Source organism: Molossus molossus, unplaced genomic scaffold (assembly GCF_014108415.1).
Source record: "Molossus molossus isolate mMolMol1 unplaced genomic scaffold, mMolMol1.p scaffold_m16_p_10, whole genome shotgun sequence".
NCBI lineage: Eukaryota > Metazoa > Chordata > Mammalia > Chiroptera > Molossidae > Molossus > Molossus molossus.
The window spans coordinates 102,719,136-102,737,526 of NW_023425345.1; the positions used below are offsets into that span (position 1 = coordinate 102,719,136).

Below are 18,391 nucleotides of genomic sequence, written 5' to 3' on the forward strand. Positions count from 1 at the left end.
AAAAGGGTGAATTTTTATTATGTATGTTATATCTCAATAAAAAAACGACACTCAGTCTAATATATTTAAGTGTTTCCTCTCACCTCTTTCTCTTCCTCACTTAGGACCCATACTGGAAAAAGGACAGGCCCTCTCTCTTCTGCTACAAGCTCTTCTAATGTTAGGGAGGGGAAGGGAAGCAAGACCACATGCTAAGCACATGACTCTAGGCCTCTGCTGGGTGTCACTGCTTCTCTGGCTTATCCTGACAGACATTATGTGTGGGTGTTATCAAATATTGGCTTTCTTAAGGGCTATATGTGGGAATTCCTCAGAAGAACCACCCCACTGCACAAGTCCCTATTGTGGAATAATTGCTTTGTCTTGATTCCAAACCCTCCCAAACTCTCCTCACCACCACTCTGCCCTTCTGCTTCTGAGGTCATCTCAGCCACTGGCCTATCCTTTGTATTAGCACAATGGCTCAAGCCTGATTCCCTTTCAAAGTATCCACTTGAACCCAGGAAAAATTCACATTTCTCCAAATAGGAATGCAGCGTACTCTACCAGTATGTTTACTCTGTATCCTGACACTTCTCTTTCTAACTCTCTTCTCAAAAAGGTACAAGAGGCTGTGTAAGCAGACCTTCCATCTAGAAATAAGGTGCCGGTATCCTTTTCTAATATGCCCCTTCAATCTCTAGGTGTCATTCTCATGGTTTCAGGGTTCCTTAGAGATGGAGGGAAAAGCCACTCTAGTCCCCACTAGACTAATGTCTTCAATTACTGTTCCTGACTCATCAACAGGGAAAAACTTTCACCTATGGCTCAAGTAGATATCCAAAGGGGAACGACATGCTAGTTTCCTTTCTTGTGAATAAAGCATTACATATAAACCACAAATATAACTTTACAGGTCTACTTACCCTACTTCATAAGATGCTAGGCCCTCCTTGATTAGCTGGTCATTAATACTAGTAGGAGTCATTCCAGGAGCACCAAGAGAATCAAAAAGTTCAACCAAGAGCACATTATCTTCCAGAATTCCTGTAAAACCATTAAGACTAGTTTGGAAAAAGAAATAAATATGTTGCAAAATATACTAAATGAAGCAATTAAAAAACTGAAAATGTATTTTTTTTCATTTTGTGTACATGAGGTTTCTTGCTGAATAATGTCCAAATCTCTCTCTAGGGATAAAAGTAGCATTTAGCATTTTGCAGACATAAAAGAATTGCTAATGTTTTTATAGCATATACAAATTAATAAGATGTTTATTTTATGATACTGTGTGGTGTTCTATAATGAACCAAAAGCTTTTAGATTCAGAAAAATATAAATTGATATATATTCATTGAAAAAAAATTTTTGTGTTTTTGTATTGTTTTATCAGATTCAACCCAGTCCCAGAGGACCAAAAAAAAGAATAAAAGTTAATTCAGGTCAGCAATTATTTGCAAAGATTTATGGTTTTTATAAAAATGCTACAAAGTTTAAAACAACAAAACCTCAATCTGGAACCCTTAATCAAGTGGAATTTTTTTCCCATTCCTTAACTGAATTTAGAACAAACCATCTAAATTTCTTTTAAAAAACAAATTGGTTGACTGTTTATTAGATGTTTCTTAAACTAAACTAGGAGCTAGTTGAGGGTAAAGTTTACATCTCCTGCCTATTTACTTATTTATGGTACATAACATGGAGAATCTTTTCAATGAGTATCAGAATAAATGAGAGAGGAATTTCTTTAGGCAACACATACTTCTATACATGGAAATCAGTCTATGCCTGCACTTTCCATACATTAGTAGCTGGTACCTGCTAGTCAAAATGATGATTCCATATAATTAAACTGTTACTAGCAGTAACATCCTATATCATCTAATCATAAGAATACATACTAGAAAATGTTTTTCAAGAACTTGAAAATCATTCCTAACAACTTTTCAATAGATCAGATATATTTATGTACAAACAAAAGGCTGACAGCCTCAATAAACTTTGATCTCCTTACTTTTATCTCTTATGTTCCCTTGAATTCTCTGATATCCTACTTTCCATGTAACAAGTTCTTTATTCCAACAGCACCAGCTTTCTCTGTGTTCTGTACCCTCACCACCTCCCTGCTCTGATCCTATTTGAAATTTAAATGCCCCTTGCTTTGTAAGGTAACAATGCATATTAATGGGAAGCTCTCATTCTCATCTGTTGTAGTTCACTTTATTATAAATATCTTGCACTCTCAATCTTATCATTGTGCATGGTTAGTGGGGAAAGCTATTTTAGGTTGTGCAGGGCCTGTTGGCACTCCTTAAATCATATGATCTAGGTTAGTAACTATGGTACCACTAGTGTTTGGGTGCTCTTAGTATAACAGACAATTAAGTGAGATAGAAAAAGGGAGAGTCAAGAGAAAAACCCAGAGAAGTCAAGTCTTGATGGGCTGTCCACAGGAGGGGACATTCATGGGAGAAACTAAAAATCAACAGAATAAATATCAAAGGGCAAGTTGGAGAGCATAATTGTCCAGGTTAAAGTCAGCTCAAAATCAGTGAGGTTACTCAAGGACTAAGAGGTCCTTAATTTACTACTCATATTAGAGAAGCCAGATATAAAAATTCTATAGACTAAGGGTGCAATTTCTTTTTCTTTTTAAAAAATATGTCTTTATTGATTTTTAGAGAGAGGAAGGGAAAGGGAGAGAGAGGAAGTGGTAAGGAGACAGAGAGTTAGAAACATCGACTGGCTGCCTCCTGTGCACCCCCTGCTGGGGATAGAGCCCACAACCCAACCCTGTCATGTGCCCTGATTGGGAGTCGATCCTGCGACCTCTTGATGCATGGGTCCACGCTCAACCACTGAGCTACACTGGCCGGGACAAGGGTGTAATTTCTATAATCATATTGCTCTTCAATGGAAACTATTTCTTCAGAAATAATTCTTATATAAAAGTGAATAAATGATCAAATATGTCATTATTTCTAGGTTATGTGACCTTCAGCACCTGATCTCTAAGATTCAGTTTCCTCACTGTAATAATCTGATGATTGTTGGGTTCATTTAATGGTAGTATGATAAAAGTGAAAAAATGGATATAGTAAAAATTACCCTTAAAAATCCCATGAATCAACCCTAAGCAAACATGGTCTTGGGTATCTTGCACTAGTACTCATTAAAACCAACAAAGCCAATGTCAGTTATTGCTTTGGAATATATCAAAGCCTCAGATAAATAAAAAATCTCCCATCCCCCTTTCCAAGTCCCTTGGAACGAGATGTGTTTCAGAATTCTTCAAATTGAGAAAAGGTGCATATTTTATAATACCCCCAGCAGATTCCAAGGCAGCATCCCACAAACGAGCATTACTACCTTGAAGTGGAATATACACAGGTCCTCAAATAATGTCATTTTCTTATAACATTGATGAGACGCCATAGGAACTAAACTCATTTATATCAATTAGCCTATGGAAGAGACACAAACTACACACACACACACATATTGACGGGGGGGGGGGGGGGGGGGGGTGTGTGTGTGTGTGTGTGTGTGTGTGTGTATCCTGTTGATTCAGATCAGGTTTTGCCATTAAAGTTTTGATCTTCACAACTTGTTGGGTTACAAAATTATTGGCTAGTGTCAGCCTATATCTTGGACCCAAACTATTTAAAAAAAAAAGAAGTAACTTTTTTCAAAATATGCTGAGCGCCAACTATTCAATTAACTTATGTCAAATGAAATGAAAAACAGACAAAAACTATTTACCAGTTATGTCCCACCTCCCCTCACTTTCCTGTAAATTAAACACTGACATCCATCACTGCAAAATCAGGGACAGAGTCTTAGGGAAAACACAAACAGAAATAAGAGAAGCTAACTCCTAGCTTTAGGGCTTTCAAGAGGCCATGTTAAAGGTGACTTGATCTTTAATAGTAGTTTGTGCCTCATGTGCTGATTTGAGACTCTAGAACCTGTACAAGACATTACTCTACTTACTTTCAATAAAAGTTATCTTTACTACTCTTACTGATGACACACTGAATTTATTATAAGATCTGGTGAATGTTATTCTTATTTAAAATTACATATGATCACAGAACAAAACATAAAAATGAAAACAGCTTACTAATGACTGAACACGTCATAAATTTATCTTGAGTTTTTTCTTCAAATTTTTCCTTAGCTTTTTTGGACCACTGCAATGTCCCTTTACATGGTTCAATGTAGGCCAGCTTACATTTAATTGCCTGTGTCAAACAAAATTGCACCATTAAGAAAGTAATCTTAATTTCTAGTTATTTTAGAGTTAAAGTTTTATGTGTGTTCAAACTAAACTTTGTTTTTGAATTTAATACATATTCAGAAAATCAATGTGCAAGATATCTATGACACTACTTTATAAATGCAAATATCTGGAATCAACAGAGTACTTGGTTGAATGGATTATTGTACACTCAGATACCAGAACAACAAGCATCCATTAAAAAAATTACAGATCCGCCCTGGCCAGATTTGCTCAGCGGTTAGAGTGCTGGCCTGCGGTCCGGAGAGACCTGGGTTCGGTTCCCGCTAAGGGCATGTACCTCGGTTGCAGTTTGTCCCCGGCCCTGGTTGGTCGTGCGGGTGGCAGCCACTCGATGTGTCCCTTTCACATCGATGTTTCTCTCTCTCTCTCTTCCTCTCTCTCCCTCCCACTCTATCTGTACAAAAAATGGAAAAATGTCCTCAGGTGAGGATAAAAAAAAAAAAAAATTACAGATCCTTATGCTATACTGTTAAATAAAAAAAGCAGGTTATATAGCACTGTATGTAATCTAATCCCATAATTGTTAAAAACACAGATGATGCATCTTAGAAGTATATATACTTCAAATATACTGAATAATTCTGAGTAATTCCCCTCATTTTGCTTATCTATATTTTTAAGTTTTTCCTACAACTTTGTACCCATTTTAAAAACGAAAAACAGCCTTGGCCGGTTTGGCTCAGCGGTTAGAGCATCAGCCTACGGTCCCGAGAGACCCGGGTTCGGTTCCCGCTAAGGGCATGTACCTTGGTTGCAGTTTGTCCCCGGCCCTGGTCGGTCGTGCGGGTGGCGGCCACTCGATGTGTCCCTTTCACATCGATGTTTCTCTCTCTCTCTCTCTCTCTCTTCCTCTCTCTCCCTCCCACTCTACCTGAACAAAAAATGTCCTCGGGTGAGGATAAAAAAATAAAAATAAAAAAATAAAAAAAATAAAAAAATAAAAACGAAAAACAATGCTCAATAGCAAGTCAATAGCAGCCTTTTTTAAAAATTTTTTTAATTTAAATTAATTTATTTTTATTACAGATGTTTCTCCTTTTCCCCCCACTGATTCCCCCCTCCCCACCTCCCCACCCTCTCCCCAGCTTTGTTGTCCATGTCCGTTGTTCATGCATAGATGCATATAAGTTCTGTGGTTTATCTGTCCCCCCCACCCCCTCTTCTGGGGATAGTCAGTCTGTACCCCACTTCCACGTCTCTGGGGCTACCCCATTCCTCAGACTGTTATGTTCATTATATTCCACAAATAAGTGATATCATATGATACTTGTCTTTCTCTGTTTGGCTTGTTTAGCTTAGGACGACACTTTCTAGGTCCCTCCATGTCGTCTCAAAGGATAAGAGATCTTTCTTTCTTACAGCTGCATAATACTCCATTGTGTATATGTACCACAGCTTTTTTATCCATTCATCTACTGATGGACATTTGGGCTGTTTCCAGATCTTAGCTATTGTCCCCCCACATTCTTGTAAACATCTTTCTCTCTCTTGCACGTAAGCTATATATACTTAAACATAAATGGGATCACAGTAAAAGTACTTGTGTAATGAGCTTTTCTACACTATATGTCATACTCTTACCACATTAGATATTTCAAAATAACATTAAAAGCTGAAGAACAGAAAATTCTTATAAACACACAAATATATATACATGTATATGTGTATAATGAATGCTTATTTGCTAAGATAACACACACTATTTCCTAAATAGCAACTACAGCAACTCTACAGTCCAGAAATTATTATAAACAGAAATTATTTATATACAACACTGTTAATTATCAGAAAATTTCTATGGTTAAATGATTGCTAAAAATACTTTCGTATATTTGTTAATATTCTAACCCTATGAATCACAATGAGTAGCTTACCTTCTCTGGGGGTTTCAGAAACTCATCCTTTATTTTACGCATTTCTTTAAGTGTTATTTTTGCAGTATTACCAAAGTCCACATATTTCACTTCAACTTCACGATGTCCAGGCAATCCTTCAAAAATTATGAAGTTAGAAACCACAAAACTTGGAAAGAGAAATATAGCAAAATTTAGACTGATTTAGAGTCAAATAATACTTAACATTTTTTAAAATTGATTTTAGAGACAAGGAGAGAAGGAGGAGTGGGGGGAGAGAGATATCAATGTGAGAGAGAAACATCGAATGGTTGCCTCCCATGAATTCCTCTACTGGGGACTGAACCTGCAACCAAGGTATGTACCTCAACTGGTAATCGAACCCACCACTCATGGTGTACAGAACAACACTACACCAAACTGAGCCACCTTGGCCAGGGCAGATTAAAACACTTTTATGTCAACATACAAACTTAATATTTTTTTAAATGTAAAAAAATATTTCTAATATGTGAACTTCTAAAAATCAACCATAATGCATATTCAGACTTGGTGAATAACAAACTAACAATATATTGGAAAAAAACAACCAAAATCAGGATAACAAAATAACTATCAAGTACTCGGGGTTATGAATTAGGCTTTGAGTTAGACTAATGGTTAGAACCCTGATTGCCATGTGAGTCTAAGCAAGCTAATTAAAATCTCCAATCTCTATTACCCTGAGCAAGTTAATACTCCGCCCATTATTTCATCTGTAAAATGGATATATCAAAAGAATCAAATCTTGTACAACTTTTATTTTTTAGGATTCACCTATTTAAAACATTTAACAAAGCACCAAGCATAAAGCAACCACTTGGTGAGTGTTGATTGTCAACACAGATGATCAAACAAGGCAAAAGACTTAATCAAACTAAAGATTCATTCATATAATGACATATAACTATGAAATTTAAAAAACTATTTTCAGGGATATTGTGAAAAAGCAAGCAGAGATGGACCTCTATGTCAAACTAGTCTCTGTATTTTAAAGGATACCAAAGAAACCTCTAGAAGACTCACACTGAAGTCTGAATAAAGACCTAACACAAACTGGCCTTTTTAGGAAAAAATTCAAAATACATGGTTCACTTTAGCTTCTGTCAGCACATGTATACATTGCTACTACACTCATTGCCATCATTTTCAAATTTAAGGATTGATACTATATATACTTTCAGTATGGGAAAAGTACGGACATTCTTTGCTCCGTAACAGAAGTGGAAGCAGGTAGAACAACACAGGTACTCAAGATAAAATTTTAAATAACTTAAGCCCTGCCATAACTGAGGTGACTGAGAGGACACTTGGCCCTGTAAGGCAAGAAGGTAGGAAACCTCTCCCTACTTCTACTGGAATCTTTATTTGGAAGAATATTCTCAACTGTACCACTACTACTAGAGCCTTATCATTCCTCAAGTCACTGAATGAAGACACCGTTTTAAACAAAATAAACAAAACAGATAAGGGATGGAATTTGAACAGCATTTTTTACCCAAATTATCAATTATGCATGAGGGGAAACTCAGGAGATATGGAAAGTATCAAAATTTACATACTATTTATTTTCTCTGAGAAAAAAATCAGAAGATGCTCCACCAAAATAAGGAAGTAAACTAGAGAAGTAAACATGGGATCCAGAAAACAAGGGATCCCATACAGAGAACCATTATGTGTATGACCAACTGAAATACATTCCCAGGATAACAAAAGTGCAGTAAATCTAGAGGACAAGCAGTCTAACTGAAGCAGAAGCCAGAAGAATGTTTTCACAGTTTAATAACAGATTCCAAAATGGTGGCAGAGTGAATGAAAGCTACACGGACCATTTCCCAGGACCAAACTGGAATTACAACTAAAATAAAGACAAATCGATGGAAAAAAGCAACAGAAAAGCAGCTTGCAAAGACCATATAACCAGGAAAACTGCCTCAATCCTGGTAGGATTATGGAGGCACAAAAGGGGGGCTGGGAGCCCACAGAGAGCAGCAGCCTTAGCTGTGAGCAGTGCCCTTAGGGTTAAACTCCCAAGTGGCTCCATAGCACAGAGCCGGGACAGATGCTAAAATAGCCACAGCCACTCAACTTGGGGTCTGGCAGAGGGAGGGCGGGCTGGACTGGAACTGCGTGGGGACACTCGGGATTTGGAGGGGGCTCAGAGCTTTTGCTGAGTTGCAGCCACACAGGACGGCGGCCATCTTGCTCCTTCCCAGGGCTCTGGGGAGAGGCAGCGGCCCGTCCCTCGGAGATTCAACCCCACCCAGGTGGGCCATTGAAATGCAAATTGAGGCTCACTAAAAAACAGCATCTGCCCCATCCTCCGGGAATCCCCTTACACTTAAGCACCTGAGGGAGTTTTTCATTCAACTGAGAACTCAAGGCTCTTCAAGTAACCACTACTGATAGCCTCCAGGCAAAAAGCTAGAGGATAACGGTACCATTCCTGGGCTAGCAACTCTAATCAGGAAAGTAAGACTTGACAGTGCTGTGTAACCTGGGTCCTCCCTCTCTCACTCATCCAAACCCAGGAAAGGGAGCCACAAAAAGCAGAACACCAACACCCACAGGAAAAACTTGGCAGGCTCCAAAGCCCACTGTGATAGCCAAAATGGTGAAACACAGAAACAAAAGCCAAATGAAAGAACAAGAGACCTATACCGAAGATGAGATAAATGTGGAGCAGTTAGGCAAGATAACAGAGCTAGAATTCAGAGCCATGAGCTTGAGGAAGCTCAACAGCATGAGTAAGGACCAAGAGATGTTGAAAATCAACCAACTGGAAATTAAAAACCACCAAGAAGAAATCAAGAATGACATATCAGAAATAAAGAACACATGAGAAGGGCTAAACAGCAGAGTAGAGGAAGCTGAGGACTAGATCAGTGAATTAGAAGACAGGATAGAAAAAAGTCAACCAATCAGAAAACCAAAAGGAATAATTAAAAAACAAGAAGACAGCTTAAGAGAACTGTGGGACAACTGAAAACATAATATTCACATCATAGGAGTCCCGGAAGAAGAAAAAAATAAGCAAGGTTTAGACAATATATGCAAAGAAATAGTGATAGAAAACTTCCCGAATTTGGTGAAGGAAGAAGGCATTCAAGTTCAAGAAACACAAAGAGCCCCAAGTAAGAAGAACCCAAACAGGCCCACACCAAGACACATAGTAATTAAAATGCCAAAAATTAAAGACAAAGAGAGAATCCTAAAAACAGCAAGAGATAAACAACAGTTTACCTACAAAGGAACCTCCATAAGGCTCTCAGCTGACTTCTCAACAGAAACACTACAGGCCAGAAGGGAATAGCATGAGGTAATCAAGGTCATGAAAAACAAGGATCTGAATCCAAGACGACTCTACCCAGCAAGGCTGTCATTCAAAATAGGTCAAATAAGAGCTTTCCAGACAAAAAAAGGCTAAGGGGAATACATTACAACCAAACCAGCAATGCAAGAAATGTTAAAAGGACTGCTATAATTAGCAGGAGAACTGGGAAGAAAAATAGAACCAAACTAAACAAAAATGGGAATAACTAAGTACATATCAATAATACCATTAAATGTAAATGGTCTGAATGCTCTGATAAAAAGACACAGAGTAGCTGATTGGATAAGAAAGCATGACTCATCTATATGTTGTTTACAAGAGATCCACCTCACAACAAAAGACTAACATACATCAAAAGTGAAGGGATGGACTTCCGGTCAAGATGGCGGAGTAGGTAAATGCGGTATCGCGTCTCCCACAACCACATAAAGTTACAACTAAACTACAGAACAACCATCATTCAAAACCGCCTGAAATCAAGTTGAATGAAAGTCCTACAACTACGAAATTAAAGCAGCAGCCACATCCAGACTGGTAGGAGGGGCGGAGGCCGAAGGACTGGTCCCACATCCAAGAGTGGCGGATAAAAATCAGGAGGCTCCTGCGGCTGGGAAGGTCCTTCCTGAGGACTGAGGGGTCCCCGTCCCACACCAGGTGCCCCACTCAGAGTTCCAGTGCCAGGAAGAGAAGTCCCCATAACTTCTGGCTGGAAAAACCAGCGGGAACTGAGGCTCAGGGAAGCTGAAGCAGCTGGAGCCCCAGGCAGCTCCCTAAAGGGCCTGCACACGGACTTATCGGACTCTCTCCCTCTAAGCTTGGAGGGGAGGCAGCTCGAGGGGCACCAGAGACATACAGGGAAGAACTGAGCTGTTTGGCACTGGAGCAAAGGCTGGAAAGGGGGCTTTTTCTGGGACAAACGTGCTGTAAGAGGCCTTTTTTCCTTTGGTGAGCCCTTCCTGGGGGCAGCAGACAGTCGCCATATCTGGGACTCCAGCAACCTGGCTCACACTGGTAGCCCTGCCCTGTTGACTCCCTGAGACCCCGCAGCGCCCCACCCAACTTTCAAGCCCACCCAAGCTGTTGCCATTTGCTTAACCATAGGATTGGCCGTCTTGGATCCTACTTCACGTTTTTCCTAAATTCTCTCAAACGAGCAGCATCTGGTCTCAGCGAGCCCCATACCTCTCATTAAGTAATACACTGAAACAAACACAGGGAGGCAGCCAAAATGAGGAGACAAAGAAACAGGTCCCAAATTAAAGAATGGAACAAAACCCCAAGAAAAGAACTAAGCGAAATGGAGATAAGCAACCTAACAGCTACTGAGTTCAAAATACTGCTTATAAGGATGCTCAATGAACTCAGTGAGAACCTCAGTGAACTTAGTGAGGGCCTAAAGAGCATAAAAGAGGACCAGTTAGAAATCATGGATACACAGTTAGAATTGAAGGAGGCATTAACTAAAAGAAGAATTTACACAGCTTCAATAATAGAGTACGTAAATCCAAGGCGCAAACCATTGATTTGGAATATAAGGAAGCAAAAAATCCCCAATCAGAACAGCAAAAAGAAAAAAGAATCCAAAAAATGAGGATAGTGTAAGGAGCCTCTGGGACAACTTCAAGTGTGCCAACATTCGCATCTTGGGGGTTCCAGAAGGAAAAGAGCGAGAACAAGAAATCGAAAACCTGTTTGAAACAATAATGGCAGAAAACTTTCCTAACTTGGTGAAGGAAACAGACATACAAGTCCAGGAAGCACAGAGAGTCCCAAACAAGATGAATCCCAAGAGGCCCACACCAAGACACATCATCATCAAAATGCAAAAGATTCAAGACAAAGAGAGAATCTTAAAAGCAGCAAGAGAAAGGCAGCTAGTTACCTACAAGGGAGTTCCCATTAGGCTGTCAGCTGATTTCTCAAAAGAAACTTTGCAGGCCAGAAGGTAGTGGCAAGAAATATTCAGAGTGATGAAAAACAAGAACCTCCAACAAAAATTACTCTATCCTGCAAAGCTGTCATTTAGAATCGATGGACATATAAAAACTTTCCCAGACAACAAAAAGTTAAAGGAGTTCATCACTACCAAACTGTTATTATATGAAATGATGAAGGGTCTTTTTGAAGAAAAAGATAAAATGTATGAACAAACAAAATGGCAATGAATACATAGCTATCAACAATGGAATCTACAAACCAAATGAACAGGCATAACAGAAACATTCTCATAGATACAGAGAACATTTTGTTGGTTGCCAGTTGGGAGGGGGGTTGGGGGAATGGGTGAAAAAGGTGAAGGGATTAAGAAGCACAAATTCATTGCTAGACTGACAAACCTCAAAGGGAAAGGGGTTGGGGGGGGGGGGGTGGGAAGAAACAAACCAACGAATTTATATGAATAACCAATGGACACAGACAATAGTGTGAGAAAAGGTGGGAGGGGTCGGGAGTGGGGAGGAGGGGGTCAATGGGGGAAAAATGTGGAACATCTGTAATACATTTTACATGCAACACTAAAGATTAAAAAAAAAAAAAAAGTGAAGGGATGGAAAAAATTCTTCCAAGCAAATGGAAAGAAAAAAACTGGGGTAGCAATACTCATATCTGATAAAATAGATTTCAAAATGAAGGCCATAACTAGTGAAAGGGAAGGCCACTACATAATATTGAAAGGATCTACCCAACAGGAAGATATAACCTTGGTAAACATATATGCACCCAATATAGGAGCACCAAAATATATTAAAAATCTTCTGGAGGACTTCAAAGGAAAAATCAACAGCAATACAATCATAGCAGGGGATTTCAACACCCCGCTGACATCACTGGATACTCTAGACAAAAATTTAGCAGGGAAACAGAGACTCTAAATGAAGCACTAGACCAAATGGATTTAACAGATATCTACAGAGAATTACACCCCAAAACTGCAGAATACACATTCCTCTCTAGTGCACATGGGACATTCTCAAAGGTAGACCACATGACAGGACACACACTAAATCTCTACAAGTTCAAGAAGACTGAAATAATATCAAGCATCTTCTCACATCACACTGGCATGAAACTAGAAATCAACAGTAACAAAAACATGCAAAGACATTTCAACACATGAAGGCTAAATAGCATGTTATTAAACAATGAATGGGTTACTGAGGAGATCAAGGAAGAAATGAAAAACTTCCTGGAAACCAATGAAAATGAACACACAACAAAACAAAATCTATGGGATGCAGCAAAAGCAGTTCTGAGAGGGAAGTTCATAGCACTAGACCTGCCTCAATAAACAAGAAAAATTTGTCTAACCTCAAAAGTTAAAGAATTAGAAAGCAAGCAAAAACAAAACCCCAAAGCAAGCAGAAGAAAGGAAATAGTAAAAATCAGAGCATTAATAAATGACATAGAGACCGAAACAACAATTCAAAGGATCAATGAAACAAAGAGCTGGTTTTTCGAAAAGATAAACAAGATTGATGGACCCTTAGCTAGACTCACCAAGAAACAGAGAGAGAGAACCCAAATACACAAAATCAGAAATGAAAGAGAAGTAACAACTGACACCACAGAAATACAAAAGATCGTTAACAGCTACTGTGAACAATTATATGGCAACAAATTCGACAATCTAAGCAAAATGGAAAAATTTCTAGAAACACACAGTCTCCCAAAACTGAACCGGGAAGACATAGAAAAGTTGAACAGACCAATAACAAATAAGGAAATTGAAGAGGTAATCAAGACTCTCCCAGCAAACAAAAGCCCAGGCCCGGAGGGCTTCATGGGGGAGTTTTACCGAACATTCAAAAAAGAACTAACATCCGTTCTCCTAAAACTATTTCAAAAAATTCAAGAAGAAGGAAGACTTCCAAACTCGTTTTATGAGGCCAGCATAATTCTAATTCCAAAACCAGAATAAGACACTACAAAGAAAGAAAACTACAGGCCAATATCCCTGATGAACATAGACGCCAAAATCCTGAACAAAATAATAGCAAATCAGATCCAGCAATACATCAAATAAATTATTCACCATGACCATGTGGGATTCATTCCAGGGATGCAAGGCTGGTACAATATTCGCAAATCAATAAATGTGATACAGGAGAACGAAAAATGGCGGCGGAGTGAACGGAGCTACACAGACCGTCTCCCAGAACCAAACTGGAATTACAACACTGACTCCATCCCGGTAGGCTTGCGAAGGCGCGAGACGGGGCTGGGAGCCCACGGTTGGCAGCTCGGCAGCGGCCTTAGCTGGGAGCAGCACCCTCGGGTTACACTCCCAGGCGGCTCCACAGCGCAGAGCCGGGACAGAGGCTGAAACAGCCACAGCCACTCACCTTGGGCTCCGGCAGAGGGAGGGCGGACTGGACTGAAACTGTGTCGGGACACTCGGGGTTTGGAGGGCGCTCAGAGATTTAGCTGAGTGCAGCCACTCAGGACTGTGGCCACATTGCTCCTTCCCAGGGCTCTGAGGAGAGGCGGCAGCCCCTCCCTCGGAGATCCAACCCCACCCTGTGGGCCATTGAAGTGCTAATTGAGGCTCACTAACTACCAGCCTCTGCCCCACCCTCCTGAAAGCCCCTTGGCTGAGCACCAGAGGGAGTTTTTCAATCAACTGACAACCCAAAACCCATCAATTAACCTAGACTGCTAGCCTCCAGGCAAAAAGCTAGAGGATAACAGTACCTTTCCTGGGCTGGCAACTTTAACCAGGAAAATAAGACTTGACAGTGGTGTTCAACATGGGTCCTCCCTCGCTCATCTAAACACAGGAGAGGGAGCCACAAACAGCAGAACACCAACACCCACAGGGAGAACTTGACAGGTTTCAAAGCCCGCAGTGATAGCCAAAATGGTGAAACACAGAAACAGAAGCCAAATGAAAGAGCAAGACACCTCCACCGAAGATGAGATCAATGTGGAGCAATTAGGCATGTTAACAGAGCTAGAATTCAGAGCCATGATCTTGAGGAAGCTGAACAGCATGAGTAAGGACATAGAGACACTGAAAATAAGCCAAATGGAAATTAAAAACCAACAAGAAGAGATAAAAAATGACATATCCGAAATGAAAAACACATTGGAAGGTTTAAAAAGCAGAGTAGGGGAAGCTGAGGACCGGATCAGTGAATTAGAAGACAGGGTAGAAAAAATCAATCAATCAGAAAAACAAAAGGAAAAAACGATTAAAAAACAGGAAGACAGCTTAAGAGAACTATGGGACAACTGGAAACGTAATAATATTCGCATCATAGGAGTCCCCGAAGAAGAAGAAAATGAGCAAGGGATAGAGAATATATTCAAAAAAATAGTGAGAGAAAACTTCCCTAAGTTGGTGAAGGAAGAAGGCATTCAAGTTCAAGAAGCACAGAGAGTCCCAAGTAAGAAGAACCCAAACAGGCCCACACCAAGACACATAGTAATTAAAATGCCACAAATTAAAGACAAAGAGAGAATCCTAAAAGCAGCAAGAGAGAAGCAACAGGTTACCTACAAAGGGAACCCCATAAGGCTCTCAGCTGACTTCTCACAAGAAACACTACAGGCCAGAGGAGAATGGCATGAAGTAATCAAAGTCATGAAAAACAAGAATCTGAATCCAAGACTACTCTACCCAGCAAGGCTATCATTCAAAATAGAAGATCAAATAAAGAGCTTCCCAGACAAAAAAAGGCTAAGGGAATACATTAGCACCAAAGCAGCACTGCAAGAAATGTTAAAAGGACTGCTGTAATTAGCAGTAGAAATGGGAAGAAAAATAGAACCACACTAAAAAAAAATGGCAATAAATAAGTACATATCAATAACCACCTTAAACGTAAATGGATTGAATGCTCCCATAAAGAGACACAGAGTAGCTGATTGGATAAGAAAGCATGACTCATCTATATGTTGTTTACAAGAGACCCACCTCTCAACAAAAGACTCACATAGGTTGAAAGTGAAGGGATGGAAAAAAATTTTCCAAGCAAATGGAAAGCAAAACAAAGCTGGGGTAGCAATTCTCATATCTGATAAAATAGATTTCAAAATGAAGACCATAACTAGAGACAAAGACGGCCACTACATAATATTGAAAGGATCTATCCAACAGGAAGATATAACCTTGATAAACATATATGCACCCAATATAGGAGCACCAAAATATATTAAAAATCTTCTGGAGGACTTCCAAGGAGAAATCGACAACAATACAATCATAGCAGGGGACTTCAACACCCCGTTGACAGCACTGGATAGATCCTCTAGGCAAAAAATTAGCAAGGAAACAGAGACTCTAAATGAAGCACTAGACCAAATGGATTTAATAGATATCTACAGAGAATTACACCCCAAAACTACAGAATACACATTCTTCTCAAGTGCACATGGGACATTCTCAAAGATAGACCACATGATAGGACACAAACTAAATCTCTACAAGTTCAAGAAGATTGAAATCATATCAAGCATCTTCTCAGATCACAATGGCATGAAACTAGAAATCAATTGCAACAAGAACATGCAAAGACATTTCAACACATGGAGGCTAAATAGCATGTTATTAAACAATGAATGGGTCACCGAGGAGATCAAGGAAGAAATGAAAAACTTCCTGGAAACCAATGAAAATGAACACACAACAACACAAAATCTATGGGATGCAGCGAAAGCAATTCTGAGAGGGAAGTTCATAGCACTACAGGCCTACCTCAAAAAACAAGAAAAATTTCTAATTGACTGTCTAACCTCACAACTTAAAGAATTAGAAAGCAAACAAAAAGAAAACCCCAGAGCAAATAGAAGGAAAGAAATAGTAAAGATCAGAGCAGAAATAAATGACATAGAGACCAAAAAAACAATTCAAAGGATCAATGAAACAAAGAGCTGGTTTTTCGAAAAGATAAACAAGATTGATGGACCCTTCGCTAGACTCACCAAGAAACAAAGAGAGAGAACCCAAATACACAAAATCAGAAATGAAAGAGGAGAAGTAACAACCAACACCACGGAAATACAAAAGATCGTTAACAACTACTACGAACAACTATATGGCAACAAATTCGACAATCTAAGCGAGATGGACAAATTTCTAGAAACACACAGTCTCCCAAAACTGGACCCGGAAGACATAGAAAACATGAACAGACCAATAACAACTAAGGAAATTGAAGAGGTAATCAAGACTCTCCCAGCAAACAAAAGCCCAGGCCCAGATGGTTTCACGGGGGAGTTTTACCGAACATTCAAAAAAGAACTAACACCCATTCTCCTCAAACTATTTCAAAAAATTCAAGAGGAAGGAAGACTCCCAAACACGTTCTATGAGGCCAGCATAATTCTAATTCCAAAACCAGAAAAAGACACTACAAAGAAAGAAAACTACAGGCCAATATCCCTGATGAACATAGACGCCAAAATCCTGAACAAAATATTAGCAAATCGGATCCAGAAATACATCAACAAAATTATTCACCATGACCAAGTGGGATTCATTCCAGGGATGCAAGGCTGGTACAATATTCGCAAATCAATAAACGTGATACACCACATAAACAAAATGAAGAATAAAACCACATGATCATATCAATAGATGCTGAAAAAGCATTCGACAAAATCCAGCATCCATTTCTGATAAAAACGCTCAGCAATGTAGGAATAGAGGGATCATATCTCGACATAATAAAGGCCATATATGAAAGACCTACAGCCAACATCATACTCAATGGACAGAAACTAAAAACATTTCCATTAAGAACAGGAACAAGACAGGGATGTGCACTTTCGCCACTCTTATTTAACATTGTACTGGAAGTCTTAGCCACAGCAATCAGACATGAAGAAAAAATAAAAGGGATCCACATTGGAAAGGAGGAAGTGAAACTGTCATTATTTGCAGATGACATGATATTGTACATAGAAAATCCTAAAGACTCCATCAAAAATCTATTAGACTTAATAAATGAATTTGGCAAAGTAGCAGGATACAAAATTAACGTCAAGAAATCAATGGCATTCTTGTACATCAATGATGAACTCACAGAAAGAGAAACTGAAAAAACAATCCCATTTACCATCGCGCCAAAAAAATTACGATACCTAGGAATCAACTTAACCAAAGAAGTAAAGGACCTATTTGCAGAAATCTACAGGTCATTGAAAAAAGAAATAGAGGAAGATATAAAAAAGTGGAAGCACATACCCTGTTCATGGATTGGAAGAATTAACATCATTAAAATGTCCATACTACCCAAAGCAATCTATAGATTCAATGCAATCCCCATCAAAATACCAACGACATATTTCATAGAACTAGAACAAATACTTCAAAAGTTCATATGCAACCAAAAAAGACCCCGAATAGCCACAGCAATCTTGAAAAAGAAGAACAAAGTTGGTGGAATCACAATACCAGATATCAGGTTATACTACAAAGCGACTGTAACCAAAACAGCCTGGTACTGGCACAAGAACAGGCATATAGACCAGTGGAACAGAACTGAAAACCCAGAAATGGACCCAAGGCAATACGCTCAATTAATATTTGACAAAGGTGGCAAGAGCATACAGTGGAGTCAAGACAGCCTCTTTAATAAATGGTGTTGGGAAAATTGGACAGCTACATGCAAAAAAATGAAACTAGACCATCAACTTACACCATACACAAAAATAAACTCGAAATGGATAAAAGACTTAAATGTGACCCATGAATCCATAAAAATTCTAGAAGAAAATGTAGGCAACAAAATTTCGGACATCATACGGAGCAGAATTTTCACTGATACATCACCTAAGGCAATAGAAATAAAGGAGAAAATGAACACATGGGACTACATCAAACTCAAAAGCTTCTGCACAGCAAAAGAAACAATCATCAAAATGGAAAGGCAACCCACTGTA

The 18,391-nt window shown here is 39.2% G+C and overlaps 1 protein-coding gene across 2 annotated transcripts in view; it reads right to left on the minus strand.

Moving 5' to 3' along the window:
* RNF17 (ring finger protein 17) overlaps positions 1 to 18,391 on the minus strand; it is a 140,249-nt gene that overhangs the window by 52,602 nt on the left and 69,256 nt on the right. For both annotated transcript variants that reach the window (XM_036252513.1, XM_036252512.1), the window contains exons 17-19: positions 6,157 to 6,272; positions 4,103 to 4,223; positions 906 to 1,026 (exon numbers count right to left, since the gene is read on the minus strand). In XM_036252513.1, coding sequence (XP_036108406.1) covers positions 906 to 1,026; positions 4,103 to 4,223; positions 6,157 to 6,272 — 358 coding nt within the window. The remainder of the gene's footprint in view (positions 1 to 905; positions 1,027 to 4,102; positions 4,224 to 6,156; positions 6,273 to 18,391) is intronic.